General features: G+C 26.7%; 1 protein-coding gene across 2 annotated transcripts in view; it reads left to right on the top strand.

Moving 5' to 3' along the window:
- The window catches only part of LOC100206096 (ATPase MORC2), a 70919-nt gene that overhangs the window by 8244 nt on the left and 41903 nt on the right, over nt 1-20772 (top strand). For both annotated transcript variants that reach the window (XM_065807235.1, XM_065807234.1), the window contains exons 2-3: nt 1277-1330; nt 18073-18107. In XM_065807235.1, the coding sequence (XP_065663307.1) occupies nt 1277-1330; nt 18073-18107 (89 nt within the window). The remainder of the gene's footprint in view (nt 1-1276; nt 1331-18072; nt 18108-20772) is intronic.

Raw genomic sequence — 20772 nt, 5'->3', positions numbered from 1 at the left:
GTCAAACTAAACTGGATGAGTATGTTACCACAGCACAAGTTTTGGCAACAACTTCAGATTTAACATTTGAATTAACAGATCTGTCAACTCAAAGAGTCAGGAAGAAAAAAAAGTTTTTTGACAAAGTTGGAGCAAACCAATTTTCTGTTTTGCATTCTAGATCAAATTTCAAGAAAAATTTCTTTGATATACTTTTCAGTCATACCATTAAATCTACAAAAGAGCGTTTTGAAGACTTTTGAACAACCGTGTCTCTATTTCAACAACTATTTAAATATGATGGAGCTGAGACTTGAATTTGCTCAAATAAAAGCCAGAAGATTGCTACTTCTACTAAACAATAAAATTTGTTTAATTTAAGTTTCTATAAAGTTTCAAATTTTCAATACTTTTTGAAATTTTTTTCAATTCGGAATAATGATTTTTTCTTTAATTAAAGTGACTGTTTCTTTATTGAGATTTGAAGAGGTATTTTTATATTTTCGCTTTTTTTTTTTTTTTTTTTTTTTTTTTTTGTATAAATATAACACCTTACTTCCATTTTGTGTGTGTGTGTGTGTATGAATTTAACACCTTACTCCTTAAATAAACCATTTATAAAATTTAAAGTATAAAATTTATAAACTGCTGTTAGGGCAACTTTTGCGCAATCAACACTATGAGCATGAAAATTTAATTCATTTTAAGCAAATTATTTTTCTCTTGCTTTTTTTGAAGGTTAATTATGAATTAGGGCATCAAATTTTTTTTTGCACACGCTAAGAAATGCCCACGAGCCATATATATATATATATATATATATATATATATATATATATATATATATATATATATATATATATATATATATATATATATATATATATATATATATATATATATTAATCAATTTTTCTAAATACTATTATATAATAACAATGCTTTATTATTACATAATTGATCTGATTAGTGAATCAAGTCAGAAAGGTTATTAAAAATTGCTTTATTTTTGGAGTCTTTTTTTTTAAATAAATTTTAAAACATCTTAACATGGCTTTATTACACTTTTAAAACTTTTTTCAATATTAAACTTATTTGTGTGTGAAGCCACAACCAAAAGATCCACTGTTTATGTGTTATTTTTTATGTTTTTCAAGTGCTGTTTATGTGTTATTTTTTATGTAATAAATTTGTTTAATAAAATAAATAACATAATAAATAAACTTATTATTTATAAAAATATTGAATTGCTTAGGCATACCATTATTAGTAACTTAATAAAATACTTTTATTGTAGCACTACTCATGAATTTTTGTTTGGAGCTCTTGCAGAATTAGTGGACAATTCCAGGTATATAAAAATTCTAATTATAAACATTTAGCTTATTTTTCTCAATGTTTTGTGCTATAGAATTGTCTGTATATTTTAATATTTTTTTAAATCTGAGTGCAGTTTACATCTGTTTCTCTTGGGCAGATGTTAACTGCATTCAGCTAATGGTTTTTAGAAAAGGGTTTAATAGTACAGGTTTTAAAACAAACAACTTAATACCTGTAAAATATAGGGTGTCAGCTACCAACAAAACCAAATTTTGCATTACAGTTTGAAGGTGAAAGTTGAATGAGCATATACGGTTTCCATAAGTCCAGATGCATACAAATTCTACCTATCTAAAGAAACTCTGGCCCAACAGGGTATCATCTCTAAAGATTTTCCAGAGATTAGCAGTGCCCTCCATGGAGCTAATGAATCAGGCTTTCAGACTAAATAGACCAAAACATCTAGTAAAAATAATATCATACATTTTTTTATATTCTGATTCACTCCCAACAAGGCTGCAAGCAAACACTATTAAGGTCGGAGTTACTAGAAAAAAAGAATAGAGTTATTGAGCAAGGAAACAGATGACAGAAGACTTAAAAAGCTGAAGGTTGTATGAATCAGGAAAACTTGAAGGTGGGAGAGAGTTCCAAAGAGTTAAAGTGCAGGGGAAAAAACTAGACAAATAAAAGTTTTTGGAGCATGCAGGGACAGATTCAGGAAGAAAATGTGACTTTTATGAATGACAAGTCAAACGAGAATGAGTTTTAGTTGATCGAACTAGAGGATAGTATTTGTAGAAATGAGAAAGAGATGCAACTTTTTGACTATGGGAAAGAGGTTCATGCTTAGCAGATAGACTGGGTACAACTACCTTTACAATACGTTTTTGGACCTTGTCTAGAAGAGAAAGAGTATCATTAGAAGAACCAGCCCAAATATGACATCAGTATTCCATACAGGGACAAATAAGAGATTTGTAGAGGTAGAGAATGGAATCAGTAGAGCTGCCTGTTCTAACTGATCAAAAAGAGAAGACTTTTTGTCAAGACAGGAGTATAAAATTGAGTCAAATCAGCAAAAAGAACTACTTTAGATATAAGGTTGTCAGAAAGATCATTAATGTAGATAAGAAACAAAACAGGCCCAAGGAAAGAACCTTGAGGCACTCCAGAAGTTACTGGAAATAAAGAAGAGTGTTGGCCTTCGAGGATGACTTTAATAAAGCAGTTAGAAAGAAACAATTTGATAATCTCAAAAGCATTCTAGATACACCATATGAAACAAGCTTATGGAAAAGACCAACATGCCAAACTTTGTCGAAAGCCTTAGATATGTCAAGAGCAATAGCCCTAGCCTCTCCGCCTCCATGTGTGCAATTGTCCCAAAAAAGGTTGTTCTTAATGAATCATTTCTTAATGATGGTGCAACTCTGAAACTCAGTTTCGTGTTTTTAATTTTGATTGGTATTAAGGTTTCCAAACTCTGTAAAGCTCTCAGGCAGGTTGATTCCATTAACAACTGTATAATATCAGTGTGTTAACAGTGCCATGTAGTACAAGTATGTTTCTGTTAGTGCTTTTTATGTGCATTGCCAATGCCACATAATGAGTCTTTTTTTTTCAAGTTGATTAGCAAGCCTGAGGCAACTATGTAGCTTATCACTGAAGGTGCCATGCACCTCATAGTTGAATTAATTTTTATAATAATATAAAATATGATATATGCACCTAAAAATCTTAAACATAAAAAAATATCATTACTACCAAGTTTTTCAATCTACCATTTACAAATATTTGTGGACTTAAAAGTAAATTTTAATAAAGTTCTTGTGAATTTTACCTCTTGTAGAATTTACTAAACACACATGCTTTTTGTGAGGTTAATTTAAGTTCTGCTGTTTCAATTTTGGATCTCAGTGTTATTGGCAGTTACTCACATTATGATACTATTATGGTTGTGTTGTTAATATAGATACTTATGTATTAATTCACTTATTTGTATTAATCCTTTGAATGTTCTTTTAGCACCGCTTTCTTTTTTTTATCTTCTTGTCTTTATCTTTCAGCTTTTTCCCAACACTGCACTCTTTTTGATGTTATTTTGGATTAATTTGACCAAGTCCCTTTATACACCAGCTGTTATCATCATTGCACGTCTAACTACTAGTAAGCGACCGAGGTTGATATTTGACATCATCATCATCATCATCATCATAATATCATCATCATCATAATATCATCATCATAATATTATCATCATCATCATCATTATATCATCATCATCATCATTATCATCATCATAATATCATCATCATCATTATCATCATCATCATCATTATCATCTCATCATCATCATCATCAAACATACAGTTGATGATGATGATTAAGATGATTATAATGATGATGGTGACAATGATCATTATCATCATCTTAATCATTGGCATCATTATTATCTTCTCTGATACACACTATAAATATAATTACTACTCTCATACTCTCTCTAAGATCATTGCTTCTTTTCCTATCTTTTAAAGACACCATATCAGGGTGTTAGCCAGCCTGATGGCGCTGCGTATAACGCGGTTTCCCAATTGGTTTAAAATTCCCAAAGTTTTTTAAGATCGTGGTAAAAAAAAAATTTAATCAGTCTCAGATTTAAATTGTTGTGCTAGACTAGTAAAAAACGCAATTAGTACGCGCGACAAGGAAATTAATTAAGTTAATCAATTAAGAATTAAGATCGATTTTTTAATGTGAAAAAAAAATTGTCGTCATAAACAAGCAAGATCATTCATTCAAAAGTTGAAAAAAAAAATTTTTAATTTTCAATTGACGTCAGTTATTCTCCAGTTAAAATTATTCAATGCGTTTAATAAATTATTTTATTAATTTATTTTTGTTATTCAAAAACTCTTTATTTACATTCTTGCTTTTTATCTTAAGTTAGGAAAGTTGCAAATAAAATTTGCATATTAATAAATATTATAATATAAAATAAGTTAATAACGTTTTTACATTAAAAGATTTATTAATAATTTCGGTAAAATAAATTAGCTGGTAAAGTAAACCGAAAATAACAACAACAAAAAAATCAAAAGTAAAACTTGCAATGAAACGTATTGTATATGTTATATTTGTGTAAAACATAAAAGAAGATAATTAAATAATATTATAATATTATTAATTATTAACCAATGTTTACAATAATTACAATAATTAATTTTTTTTAATTTACAAATTCAAAATTTACGTAGATAATTAATGTATATTTGTAAATTGAAAAAAATCGATCTGCCCCTTAAATGTCTTTGTTACTTTTTTTTTTTTTTTTTTTTTTTTTTTTTTTTTTTTTTTTTTAAGATTATTCACCTCCCCAAGGCCCGAGGGGGGCCACTACAGTCGAGGAGGCTACTCATTTTTTTGTGTTTTTTTTTTTCTTTTAGTTGTTATTCGTGGTACAACCCTCTCTCAACTCTTAAACTCCGAAACACGAACCTTGCCGAGCAAGGCCGCTGTGCAGAGAAACTAAGTTGAGCGCGGTACTTCCAGGGACGTGGTGGGAGTCGAACTCCGAACCTCTCGCTTACAAAGCGAGCGCTCTTACCACTACACCACTACCACATTGTACTTACTCGGTGTAGTTAAGGCAATTTTAAAATACTATAGCGTCTGTATAATATTTTGTTGACTACTGCATATTTCCGTTAAATGATCAGGTCTGTGAATCATGAAAAGACAGAAAAAATAAAATGATAAATTTTGCGGTATCATAAAATATAAATGTTTGAAGCGAAAAAACCCAGACCATAGATTTTTTTTTTTTTAAATCTTCTTAAAATCCTAATTCGCTTGTCCAAATTTGTATAAGATTTTAAATAAATACGATATTTAGGTAAAATGAACATCATAGATTAAAAACTTTTAACAACTGTTGGCGCTTTTTCTTGATTGCAAGTTCTTTTTTGGTCGGAATTCTTGCATTTTTTGTAAAAATGGATAGAAATATTGTATTTTGACAACTATATAAAGCTAAAGGTCAGAAACGATTAGAACTAGGATCTATAGTAAATTAAGGCACTTTTTCTAAAGATTTTAACTAAATTCATGTTAACGCCGATGAGCGAAAGTGATCTAAAGGCTCCAAAATGGTATTCTTTGTATTCACAATTAGGGGTAGTAAAAAGGATTAGAAAATTATATAAAAAGAAATTCTTCAAATATTAAAAAAACCTGAAGCGAAAAAAAATATAACATCTAAAGCTTTTGTTTGGACATAATACGCCTATAAAATCATGCCAATTTCAAATAAATAAATTCGAATAATTTGTAAATCGCCTTAACTACACCGAGTATTTAAATAAAAGTAGCATTATATTTGACGGAATTAGGGAGCCAACCAATTTTTCAATAAAAGGTTATTAAAATTTCGGAAACTTTAATTTAACTTTCGTTTAAAAGCTATCGATTTAAATAAGTTTTTTACTATTTGAATTTATCTTATGATATAAATTGTAATATAAAATATGATGAACAATAATACGATTACCTATGTAAGAAAGTTAAAAAAAATTTTTAACTATTTTAAAATTTTTAGTTTTAAAATACTAAGTATTTTAAATCTGAAATATTCGAAATCTTTCCATATAATTAGGGTTGTCAAACGTCTGGATTTTACAAAAATTACAATTTTACGGATTTTACAAACCTGTAATCATTTTTTTTTTAGTGTTTTCCTTCGTAAAAGTCATAAAATTCCCAAGTAAAATGTATAGTTTTTTTTATCGACTGTCATTAAAAAGTTGTTTTAGCAAGTTAAAAAGTTACAAGAGGATCTTGGATCTAGTAAAAAATGTTTTGTTAAAAATTAAATAATATTTAGCATTTTTTTTACATTTATAACTTAAAAATGAAAATAAAAATAAAAGAAGACAATATATGTAACTAATCATTTAAACCTTTTAAAACTGTATTTGAAAGCGATTTACGCAATTAAAATAGATCAAAGTTTCAATAAATAAATTTATTAATTCATTCATTAAAACTGCAAACAATTGTCTTTTGTTCTAGTTTTCTCTCAACAATATTAAACAAAGGAGAGAAGCAATTTAAAAATGAAAACTGATGAAAATTGCTCAAAATGAAACAAGTTAAATAATTATAATTAAACATTTATAAAATATAAAAATATTCCTGAAAAATAAAACAGAAAAATATTCCTATGAATAACCCAGCAAAAATAAAAATTTTTTATTGAAACTTAATTGTATCTAAAAAATTGTATCTACTTTTTTAAATGTCAGAATGTAATGACCTTTTTTTTTAGCCGCACCTAAATTCCCAATTTCGCTAAAACGCTGTATGAATTTTTTTTCTGGCTAACACCCTGCATATATCCATCTGATCTACTTTGTTCTTTCTTATTTGTCATTGTAAATATTTATGAATTATATTATATTTGTATATATTATTTTTGTGACTTTTTCTTATATTTTCTTAAACTTTCATAACAAATTTTAACTTAAACAAAATAAAAAAAAAACAGCAACAACAACAACAACAAAAAACTGTTTTTAGCCGGGGGCCCCGGTCACTTACTACTTACTACTACCTTAAGGCTATTTTAGATTCTTTTTTGTGATTTTCTTTGATATTATTCTCAGACTGGTATCTTTTGTTTCTTTGCTGAAAATTGCACCTCCTATTTAATCTCCTTGGTTCAGTAAGGAATAGAAGCTTTTATTCCTTCTTGCTGGTTTTAAGTTAAAGATACACTTTACACTGTTTCCTACTTTTTGTGCTGCTGCTTTTTCTAATAATTTCAGAGAAATGCATATTGAAGACCAAATGTGTATTAAAGTCCTTTAGAAATTCTGGTATGGTGGTCTTTTCTACATGCTTGCTTATTTGATTCTTCAAGGAAAGTTTTTTAAATTATTGAGTCATTCTTTTCAAACCTCAGTAATAAAGTTGTATTTGATAAAGATAATTTTCCTTTATTTCCAATAACTTCTAGGGTACTACAAAGTTCCATTCTTGGTCTTGTGTTGTTATTCACCTGTAATAATAATCTTCCTGACAATCTAACCTCTAAAGTTTTTGTTGCTGACACAAGTATATCAGGGCTTGAATTAAGTGTTTGCGAATTGAAAATATATACTGAAAATGTTTCTGGTCTTTAAATTTATGGCTTTTAAAAATTTGTATTTTATGTTTTTATTACTGAACTCATCAGCTGTTATTTAATAAAAAATATTTACATTGATCTTGAATTATGATAAAAATTTAATTATAAAACCATATTATTATTATCTTTTTCACTACTGCAAGTCGCTATCAGTGGCTTTTTATTATTTTTTTATTTTTACGGCAAGCCGCTGGTTTTTAAGTATCCTTCACGATTTATCTTGTTTTTTACAAAAGTTTTTATTCTAGACACATTTGTTTGTTCTTAAGGTTTAATTAATTCTCTACATAATCAAGAACAAATAAGAGCCGTGTTGTGTTATTATAAAAAGTTATCACTTGACAAAGTTAAAAAATCTTGAATAATCCTTAATTGAAAAAAACTTCTTTAAATATAGTTCTAAAATAAAACAGCGTTAAATCTGTGAAATCTAACTCATAGAAGTGTATAAGTATTTAGTTAAGTAATTAAAAACGTCTTTTGGAGAAAAATATTCTTTTTATACATAAAGTTTTTAGTGTACCACTTTCACTTATGTTTATAAATTCATTTGAGTCAGGCCTGGTTCCTTATGTTTGGAAACAGGCTCACATCACATCAATCTTAAAAAAATGCTGTGATCTCTGCAGTAGGCAAATTAATGGAGAAAAATTATACATGATATGATGGCTGATGATATGCTCTTAAACAATTTCTTGTCACAGCATCAACATATATTTGTAAAATTAAAATCATGCACAAATGATCTTCTAGAGGTGCTAGATATTATTACTGAAGACTTAGTGATATTACTGAAGTGCTTAGTACTGTCATGCTGATTCTCTTAGATTTTGCCAAGATTTTTGATAGTGCCTCACCACCTGCTTCAACTCAAATTAGCTGGTTATGGTTATTGTACCAAAATAATAGTTTGGTTAAAAGACTTTCTCAGCAACAGGAAACAGCATTATGTTTTGCATGAAGTTTGTTTAAATTAGATTGATGTGTTAAGAGTCCCAGGCTCTGTCATTGGACTAGTTTTGTTTCTTATTTTTTTCAATGAAATGCCAGAACTTGTCAGAAATTATTGTAAATTGTTTGCTGATAATAGTCAACTAATTGCCAAATTAAAAATTTGTGTAACCAACAAACTCAAATGGACTGACCAAATAAATCAAGCAACACTTAAGGCTAATATGGTTTTTTAAAAGAAAACTTTAAAAAAATGGAATCAGTGTATGTTTCTCAAACCCGAATACTGTGCACCAGTTTGGAATCCATTTCTTAGGAAAGACGTTAATCAGCTTAAACAGGTAGAGACGTGCTATTAAGTTACTACCGCAGTTGCGGAACCTGAGTTATAAATCATGTCTGGCTAAATTAGGTTTAACAACATATATGAACGCAGAATAAGAGGTAACTTAATCAAATACTTTAAAATATTCAAGAACTTAAATAGAGTTAAGTGGCAAAATCCTACTTATGATTACTTGTGCTTTTTTTTTAAAGAATATTTTTTATATAGGGGATTTATTAGGGGATGATCATCAATATTTTTATCTTTTAATTTCCATATATATTTTGATAGCATGGTGTCTTTTGAACACTTTTTATTTTTAAAGGATTGCTCATGATTGGCAAAACGTTTTTTCCATTCACCCTCTGTTGTGCCAATATATTGTTTATTAGGTAAATTCTTAGAGGAAACAACACATTTATACACCACATTTTTCGATAAACAGCTTCCACTTATTGGACAATTGTTTTTTTGTTTACAATTACAATTTTCTGTATTTTTTTAATTTAGGATTTCTTTTTTATTTAACAAAGCATTATTGTGACCTTTTATAATTCTTTCCGTTTTTTGTGCAACTGTAAGCTAACTTTAATTGTATTTCGATTAAAAATTTTATGTAATTTATTAGAGGGCGGGAAATGCTTATCAACCAATTTTAAAAACACTTTTCCTATGTTAGTGGAAACATTTTTGCTATATGGGGGGTTGAACCAAATTACATTTCTAGTTCTATTTCGCTTTTTTGTATTCTTTTTTTCAGGATCAAATTTTAGTTCAAAACTTTCAAAACCACTTTTTTTATAGGCATCTTCAAATATTCATTTAGAGGAATTGAATACATTTTCATTTAAAATTTCTAAAAAAACTGTATCGATTTATATAAGCAAAAAAAGTGAGCAAATGCTCTCTGTAATAAATGTCGCCTTTAATGAAAATAATTTTTGTATACTTTTTATTTTTTTTACTACACATAAAAGTTTATTTAATTTCCTAATGTCTTTAACATCTTGAAAAATTCAGTTTTTAGTGTTAAGTCTATTATAATTATGAGAATAATTGAACTTTAAACATTGCATTTTTGTAGCAATGTGTCGCTAGCTAGACATTGTAGCTTTGTAGTTAGCTACAAAATATCTTCAAATCTATAGCTTATTGATAGCTACATATCAAATTTTTTTAGACAGCAATTTTATTACGATATGACCCTAGCTACAATAGCCAGTGGGTCTTTACTTATTAAGCTAGCTGTCCTCGTAGCCAAATTGCTGTCTTTATCTTTACAAATATAGATAGCTTTTCCCTAACTTAAAAGAGCTAACGATTCTTGTGGCCAAATTTCTATATTTATTGCTATGGTTATAGCTAGCTATTCGCTAGTCAATTTCCCACTGGGCAGCTCAAAGTGGGAATAGAGTTTGATTGAATAGAAAGTTAGGAACATGTATTTAACCCAGCAATGCTTAGACCCATGTAGTATGACCCATATAGTCTTATAAAAACTAAAAACTCTTAGGTTAGCAAAAATGTAAAAACTTTTACCATCTTTTTGAAAGAGTGTAATTTGTATAAATAGCCTTTTGTATAAGTTATAGAATTATTATTCTTATAATTCACTTTTTTTGGTATCAAATATAGTCGAAAACGCAGGATGTTCAAGTGGAGACAAAAATGACTGACTTAATATATAATTTGGTCCTAATAATTACAATGAACTAAAAAACAAAAATCAACTTTAAAAGTAAGTTTATTTCCAACAAGTTTCGCTTAATACACTTTCTAACTTTAATGCGTTCATTCGTAAGTTTGGTTCTTATGGTTTTATACGGTAAACCAATTCCACTGACAGCAATAAATTCACAAAGAGATTTTCTATCTAAACAACAAACACTTCAAAATAAAGAAATGTATTTTAGTTGGATACGCGAAATAGTAAATTAAAAAAACCAAGTTTTATCCAGGATTGTTAGCATATGGAGAAACTCTACACAATATTGAAATATTTGTGAGAAATAAAAGTATATAAAACTAGATAACATTGTAACTTTGTTGCCCATGAGATTAGGTTATCTTACAAGTTAAAAAACAAAATAATTGCTTTCAAATTCGAATTGTCGATTTAAAATAAAATAGTGAAAAAGTACTGAGAACTCCTTTATTTATGCTAATAATATTTCGGATCTCACTAATTCGTTACCTGAAAATAAATTATGTAATATGTAATTTAGTGAACTTACCAGACATTGTGTCACTATTAATTTCTTTAGAGAATCTCAAAATTTTTTCCATTTTTGGAGTTCATGAATGATAGGGCCTGACAAGTAAATATTTATTGCGATAAAATGTTTGTGTTTTAGTATAATATTCTTTATCAAGACAAGAGAACAGAGTAGACAATATAAAGTAAAGAAAAACTAGAAATTTTTTTCCATAAACAATTTTAAATCCAAAACAGATAAAGTTCATTAAAAAAACCTTTTTACATTGTGGAATTTAAAACATACCTGAATTATATTCTTGTTCATCTGTAATAATCTCTTTAGATTCAATATCAAAATCATCTGAATAATCAAGTTTTGACTAAAAAGAATAAAAAATAAAACATACCATAAGTTAAAAAAAAATTTGATTACCATATGGATATCATTTACATTAATGTAGTAGCACATTAAATAAAGTGGTGATTTTAGGATTATCAATGGCAGACTACCACTTTAAAATGTTTTAATGTGAATTACTTATAATACCTTGAGAAAAGATCTTACTTTTCTGGTTTGCTTCAGTATCTAAAGAAATTTTCAAGTTTGCGTATAGAAGTAAAAATAGAAAAAAAAGATTTTTGTAGGTTTACTTAAGCAATTAACAATAGAAACTTTAAAAACATCAGATGAAGTAAAAAAATATTAGGTAAACTAAAAGTTAGTAAATACTTCATCTTAAATAATCTAAGCAACTTACTTTCAGAAACAACATTTTTAGTCTTGTCTTTCATGTGTGATGTTGCACTTGCTAAAATTCAAAAAAAGTAAATTATCATTTTCAATTCATTTATATTAAACTAAAAGTTGTCTAAAACTATGAGTAAGTAAAATGATTAAAATACAATGAAATTAAACAAATGAAAGATGAATAAACTTACCAACAGAGATAACTTTTGGATTTTTATTATTTTTACATACAGGAGGTGTTTCATTACTGACTGGTTTTGCTAAAAATAACAATAGATAATAGATATAACAATACAGCAACTTAGTTTTAAAGTTGTTAAATTCAAAATTAATTTTGCATAGTACATAAAATTTATAACTCAAAACTTGTAATTAAAAAGTTTAAAGTGTTTTTCATGTAATATTTTGTTATTATATCATAATTTATAATAAATTTGATTTAAACTATCAACATACAACAATCAAAGTTAAGGAGATGTTTTCCAACTTTTGTATTTTCCATTAAAGCTGGACGTACTTGATAAGTGCCTTCATTTATGCAGCAGAATGTCCCATATGTTTAAAACAATTCCCTATCTTTTTTTGGTAAATCTAGGGTTGAAAAAAGTGTGCTAACTCAATAGTGATTAGAAGTTGCTTTAATATTTTCAGGCTTTTTTAAACTAAGAATACTAATTATATTATGAACAAAATGCCATCCAGAAGTGTGACCTTCTTATTGTTTTGTACTCGCAAACAAGAAAGCATTACTTTGTAAAATGTCAACTTCTTTGCGAACAATTAGATCAGCTAACTTTTTTAATGCAGACATAGTATCTGGAGGAATAAGTATAGGTACTAAATGGTTGTTCCCTTTACCGCACATATTCTAAGGTGATCTACTAATCTTTGTTCTAAATCACTAAAATCTGAGAGTCGCTGTTTATTAATCCAAGAATCATTGTCAGCTTGATTAAACTCATCGATTAGCAATCTAGCAGGCTCTCCGCCTGTAAAAAAAATAATTTAGAAAATTTGCATCAATATATATATAATATATAAATATTAAACTTGATAGAAAAAAGTATATGATAAAAATAATTTAGAACCATACCTCTTCTTCCATTCAATATTGTTAATCTTGCACATGCACAGTCCCTAAGTTCTACATAACTAGATGTATCAAAGAATTCAAAAGATTCAGCTTTAAGTTCCTTCATTCTTTTTAAAATATGGTTTCTGAATACAAATATATCATCATCATCTGGTAAATCAGAAGGTTTCCTTAACTTTATGTTTTTATTTTTATTCAGCTGATATGTTGCATCTCCAAAAATATAATCTTCCCATATAATCTCTAAAATACTAACAAACTTATCGATTTCTTGGGATAGATCATCTTTACTTTGAGTAAGAAACACAGCCTTTAAAACTTTAGCTGAACTCTTACATAAGTAATACAAATTATACAGTTTTAATTCAGCTTTTATGGTTGAATTGTCTACAGTAGTGTATTGATTTATTGCTACTCCTAATATGTTGAAATTTTTTAGAGTAAACATATCGTGAAGATTCTTATAAGTTGTAATTGCTTTTTTTGCTGCATAAAGATAACATAGATTTGCTAAACTTTCTTTATGAAAAAACATACTACCAATGCTCAATATTATTGGATTTGTACGGCATATATGACCTATATTGTCATTTTTAAACTTGGCTAGAATGTTTGTTTGAAAACCTTCACCAATTTCTACACCATTGGGTAAATGTAGGAGTCCAATCAGTATAGGAACAATTGATTTACAAGAGTTTTGTTGACACTGTTTAACAAAAACATTTCAAAATTTTGTTAGCAACAAATATTGATCAAAAACAAAATTAGAATAAACAGATGTTTACAAATAAATCAAACTAACTACTACTATAGTATTTAGAATTTCTTTAGAGGGTTCATCGCTTAAATTATTTTCTTAATCTATTATACTCATGTCTGAATCCAAACAAAGTAAAAAATCATTTTTCACTTCAATCTGAAATAGTCAAATAATATTATATGATTGTCAAAAAAAAAATTAAATATATGAATTTAAATAAAGTTTCAAAACAACTTAATTTGGGTAGGGTTGTGTTCGATTCAAAATCTATATCACTAAACTGGTTCTAAAAAGAAAAAGCATCATAAGTTAAAAGATATTTTAAAAAACATACTGTAAAATAATAAGAAGCTAAAGTAATTTATATATATGTATATATATATATATATATATATATATATATATATAATATATATATATATATATATATACACATATATATATATATACATAATGGATACTTTTGTACATATTTCACTACATATTGATGAAGTATACGGACATTTTTTTAAAGCTGGATATAGGTCCAGATTAGAGCATTGTCTTTTTTCTTTTCTTTCTTTAGATTATTTACCTCCCCAAGGCCCGAGGGGGGCCACTACAGTCGAGGAGGCTACTCATTTTTTTTTGTGTGTGTTTTTTATTTATTTCATTTTTTTTAGTTGTTATTCGTGGTGCAACCCTCTCTCAACTCTTTAACTCCGAAACACGAACCTTGCCGAGCAAGGCCGCTGCGCGGAGAAACTAAGTTGAGCGCGGTACTTCCAGGAACGTGGTGGGAGTCGAACTCCAAACCTCTCGCTTATAAAGGGAGCGCTCTTACCACTACACCACTACCGTCTATTAGCAGAAATGAAATGAATTACATGTGTATTAAATAAAAAAATAAGTTAAATCATTATAATAATTAGCACATCAAAAAAAAAAAAGCAGAAGGCAGTAAAGATATATTAACTAAATATTGATTGAAATTTTAAAATAAAGCATTGATAAGTTATAGTATTAAAAATAAAAATAGCAAAATAAAATAAATTAACTTCATTCTTTTGTATAAAACACAAAACTTACTCAACATTAACATCCATAAAGTGCCTAAATTGATTCTCTAACTTTGGTTTTTTATAACTAAATGCAGTCGACTATAACACAAGCACACAGTAAAGTCATTATTTTTAACAGTATTTTAAAGATTTATTTTATATTTGTAAAAGAGTTTGCAGTGTGTATAACAAAAATACTTCTGAGAACAAGGGTAAAATCATGGATGTGAAACATAAAATATATTAAGTTTTAAAGTCTCTAGGCTTTAAACTTTAAAACACTGAAAGTTAAAAAAAGTTTAAAATACAAAAGTAAACATTAGAAATAAGCACAGTACAGTAAAAGAAGTAAAAACAACTCTACCTTTAAGTCTTTGGTAAGACAAATTATAACTTTAAAAATAAAAGTATACTAACTGAAAGAGACTTAAGAAAAATTAAATGAGCACAAAAAGGTTGAAACACAAGTTAATTTAATTTGTACTAATTTTTATTTAAACCTATGTGTGCTTTTTTAGATGTTTTTATATAATAAAACATCAAAAAACCAAATCATTATAGGTATACTATTATAGCATACCTGTAATATATATATATATATATATATATATATATATATAGTGTTATAATAGTTTTATAATAATACTAGATTATACCATAATAATTATAGACTGTAATAACTATAACTTAATCTATAATTTAGTATAATATATAGTTTAAGTTAAAGAATAGTATAGTATAGTGTATATAAATATATATATATATATATATATATATATATATATATATATATATATATATATATATATATATATATATATATATTACCAAATAATATAAATCATTTATACACCGTTTGTTTACTTAAAAACCATGACTAAACATGTTTAAAGAAAATCAAGATAAATCCAAGTTAAGTCTACCTTCGGCAAATGATATTATCGCTGCCAAGAGAACAATGCGTATGTTAAGTAAAAAACTATGTATCTAAATTATTTCATGAAATAGATATCTTCTAAGCTTTTTGATAATTAGAATATATTTTATAGATAAATGTTGTTTAATTTAAGAAAGAAAATTATATATATACACCAAACACGACCATTAAAAATGCTTTATTAATACATTGATAGATATATGTATCAAAACTTTAGTTATCTGGTTCCTTCCAAATATTCATACATTTGAAGGTAAAGACCTATTTTAGAAACATAGTAACTAAATTAATTAAAAGAAACCTTTTGGCACTAAGTTATAAAAAGAAAATTAATAAAAATAACCCTTCAAAAATAAAGTCGACGCAACTTTGTCGCCTTTAATTATATGTCACCTTTATCAGCTTTATCATAATCGAACTGTCGACTTAAACGGCATGCATAAATATATATATATATATATGTTATATATATAGATAGATAGATATACATATAATATTGTAAAGATTTTCAACTTGCTGTTTAAGGTAAAAAAGACACTTAACTAACTATATCAAGACTAAATTAAGTACTGATTATGTCAAAGTGCATTAATTTATTTAAGGAAAGTAATTAAATTTGTCATTTAAAAAAAAAAAAAAAAATACAAATTAAAAGACTAGAATGTTTTTAAAAACATACTGAATGTTTTTAAAAACCTACTGATTGTTTTTAAAAACATACTGAATGTTTTTAAAAACATACTGAATGTTTTTAAAAACATACTGACTGTTTTTAGAAACATTCAGTATGTTTTAACATTCAGTGTAAAAAACCACAGCACAAATAAAAACATTCTGAATGTTTTTATTTTTATTTTTTAACTGTAAAAAATGTGCTAAGTGCTGCTACATCAACGATCTTATAGCCTGTTGCTACAAGGGAGTACTGCTACACTATCTTATAGTCTGCTGCTACAAGAAAGTGCTGCTACATTAACTTAGGGTTTGGTTCGGGCAGGCAGTCAAATAATTATTTTCTTTTTTTTTCTTTTTCGGTCTTTCAAATAAATTAAAAAAACAAACAACATAAATTTGACATTTCATGGGAAAACTTAAAAATGACCATCAAAGTCATTGCAATGAATTTGTTTTTAAATAAATTTAAATTGATCAACTGCACGTTGGCACACAGAGACACATAACACTTTCATTTTTAAGGAGCATTTCATTAAATGATTTCTTTCAGTATTAAGTATTCAGTTAAAATTTTTTAAATATTTTATAAAATTTGTTATGATATTTAAAAAAAAATTCAACCTTAAATTACTTTTTTTTAATTGAATAAAAATCTGTGCGGGCGAGAGTTATTTTAAACTATTAACATTTGCAGGTAATTTGAACGTTAGTTATGTGTGAGTTTAAAAATGCATTGTTTTATTTAAAATTGTTATTTTTAAAAGAATACTAGTATAAGTTTCAAAGAGATAACTAAGAATAGTATAAGTTTCAAAGAGATAATTAAGAATAGTATAGATAATAGAATAAGTTTCAGTAATGAAGAACTAAGATGAAAATTTCCAAAATGTCCAAATAATAAAAAATAATTGATTGTCAACATCTTGTGTTAGCTGGTCGAATTGACCGCTTGCCTTCATTTTGCATGCTGATATATATATATATATATATATATATATATATATATATATATATATATATATATATATATATATATATATATATGTATATGTATCAGTCTTTTTGGTTTGGTCAATGTTTCTGCTTTTGGAATTCAATCCCAACACACTAAAAGGCGCTGGTTGGATGGTCATTATTAGGCTGGGCTGTGCAATTAAAAAAACTTATTTTTCCTATTTAACTTTTAAAACAAACAATTATTTAAAATTATATTAAAAAATATATTAAATTATATTAAAAAATGCTTTAGATAAATTCAGAATGAAATAATTCATATAAAAAAAAGAAAAAAAACTTTCATTTAAAATCTTTTTTTTTTTTTTTTTTGGATAATTCACCTCCCCAAGGCTGAGAAGGCCACTACAGACGAGAAGAGGCTGCTTAATTGTGGTTATAACCCTCTCTCAACTCTATAACTCCGAAACACAAACCTTGATAAACAAGGCCGCTGCGCGGAGAAACAAATTGAGCGTGGTACTACCAGGAGCGTGGTGGGGATTGAACATGGAATCTCTAGCTTATGAAGCGAGCGCTCTACCACTACACCACTACCGCATATTATAAATATCTTTTTTTAAATTACTTAGATTAAATTACTTTACTTTTTTTATACAATTATTTGTTTATTTCACTGTCAGAAATGTTTCAAGCTTAACATATATGATATATTTCAACTTTAACATGTACAATATGTTTTAACCTTAAAATGTACCATCTTTAACATTGCTATTTGTAAGCTTAAAATGAGTAAAATTGTTTTATATTAAGTGGTTTGATCTTTACTTTGTCTCTTAAGCCTATTTATGCCACTGCATACATTATGTGAATTATTAATAATTGTTGTTATTTACTGTTTATTAGAGATGCTGATGCTACAGAGCTGTATGTTTATACAGGTATGAAAAATTGATTAAGTGATTTTTAATTGTTTTGAAATGTTTTGATTTTTCTTTAGTTTTGCTTTTTTTTAATTCTTATTTTTCTATGAATTTTTTGTACTATCTTTTTCTTTTCATATTTGTCATTAATACGATTATTTGTACAAAACCTTTATGTTTTAGTATACTTTATTTGTGTCTTAATTAAACCACAATGTATAATGCATTCTTATGCATTATTTTATAATAATGTAATGATCTAAACAAATTAATAATGGTTTTTTTTAAGCATTAGGCTAATTAGGTAAAAATTTAATAATTTAATTTTTCTGCAAAGTATTTATTAAACTGGCCATTTGATTTTCTCCTTCTTTTTTTTTCTCTCTGTTTTTTTAGTGGCCAATTGATGTTCTTCTTTTTCTTTTTTATTTCGAGTAGCATTTCTCATTTTTATTTAAAATATGCAACCCATTTTTCACCATCACATCAAATTAGGTTCAAATCTTTAGCGTTTATGATAAAATCCCTAATAATGTAAGGGAAAAAAAACAAATTCAAAAGTATATTACCCTGGATCTCAAAAAAGCATATTTTCATAAAGATCTCAGAAAACATAAATATTTTGACTCAAAATTTATTGACAAAAAAATATTGTGAAAAAATGCTAGTCTCTTTAAAAAATTATAGTTTCTCAGCAATAACATAAAAAGTTTTCACTTTTTTTACAATCAAATAATATTTTCGAAATGTATTGTTTGCTCAACACCAGAAAGTACATTTTTTGTTGTGTTATTTTTACAAATTATTATTTAAAAAAATACATTTCAATTAATACAAAAATCTAATTCCCTTTTACTCACACTAAAAAACCAGTTATAAAATTATTTGTGCATACACATTGTAAACTTCTTTTAAAATTAACTATTCATTATATATATTATTATAATTATTTAACTATATGTAAATATATATTATATATATATATATATATATATATATATATATATATATATATATATATATATATATATATATATATATATATATATATATATATATATATTAGGGTGACCTTAAAAAACAACATTTTTTAAAACAGTGTACTGGGACCCCCTAAATGTGTTTTATATAATGAAATAACACTGAGTTTAAAAAATTTTTAATTAAAAATTTTGTTTAGGGGTGCTACTAGACCATTTATTATTAAATGGGTCCCTATTATTTTGGAAAAAAAAGTCTTTCAAAAGTTCGTCAACCTGGTACTAAAAGAAGCGAAATTATACAAAAAATTTAAAAAAAGTTATCATCTTATAAAACAATTTTTATTATATAAATAATTGCCAAAAAATTTGTAAAAGTGCACTTTTTGAATTTTTTGTTGAAAAACCATAGTTTTTAACAACTTGATTCTAAAATAAAAATTCATATATAAAATTATTATTACTTTTGAATTTTTCAATTCAATTTATTTCAAAATATTCATATTATTAAGGATTTTAAATATCTTTTTTTTTAGTTCTACAAATATATAAAAAATTATCACTACTTGAAAGCCACCTTGCAGAACAGAAAACTGACATTTGATTTGTCAGCAAGATTCAGTTCACATAATAATTCTTTACTCACATAAGATGACTTTCTGTGTTAATCACGATTTCTGTGTTAATCACGATCTTTACTTTTCTGTCTTGATGATTGTTTTTATTGTTGATGAATCCTTTTATTGTCTGGAAAACCTTTTGAATTTGTTTAAACTTAAGATATGAATTTGTTTAAATGTTTTGTGTGCATATCCCCTTCTAAATTAGTTTTTGTAAATTTTTTTACCAGTTGATTCTTGATATTTTTATTTTTTTTAAATTTACCTAATACCTTTGAAGAGTTATTTTCATCAAAATAATCCCAGATTAGACTTATAGCTGCCTGTTCATGGGTTTTTACTAATTATATTATTTAACAACCTTTATAAATATTTATTTTATAGTTTAAAATTCTATTTTCTAGAGTATAGCTCAAGAATTATATTTAAAATATTTAAACATGTGTAATATGTTTAATTATAAAGTATAAATTTAAATATGTGGTCGATGCATGGGCAATTCCGTTTTTAACTTATGTTACACACGCAACAACTTTATCAAATATTAGCCTTTTTTTTTTTTTGTTAATTCACCTCCTCAAGGCCGAGAAGGCCACTACAGACAAGGAGGCTACTTATTTGTGGTATAACTCTCTCTCAACTCTATAACTCCAAAAAACCAACCTTGATGAACAAGGCCGCTGCGTGGAGAAACGAGTTAAGCGCAGTACTACCAGGGATGTGGCAGGGATCAAACTCGGAACCTCTCGCTTATGAAGCGAGCGCTCTACCACTACACCACTACCGCATATTATAAACTGTAAATTATACTTTAAGCTGTTTTGTATGAAAGCTGTTAGTCTAAAGAATAAAATAAGCTAAAAATTTTTGAGTCTGGCTAAAAGAAAAGGGAACTTATTACTGAAAATGCCACTTAATTTATGTTACGCAGAAAACAAGGTAAAAAAATGCTTCAACTTTTAGGTCAGATTTTTGCGTATTTTTAGTAAAGCGGTTTGTATTAGAAACTTTTACAAGATGTTGAGAATTCTATACCAATTTAAAAATTACATAAAAATTTATCAGATGTGACCGGCTAAGGAA

Source organism: Hydra vulgaris, chromosome 10 (assembly GCF_038396675.1).
Source record: "Hydra vulgaris chromosome 10, alternate assembly HydraT2T_AEP".
NCBI lineage: Eukaryota > Metazoa > Cnidaria > Hydrozoa > Anthoathecata > Hydridae > Hydra > Hydra vulgaris.
Note: the sequence above shows the minus strand (reverse complement) of the source record. Positions and strands in the feature narration are given on the sequence as shown.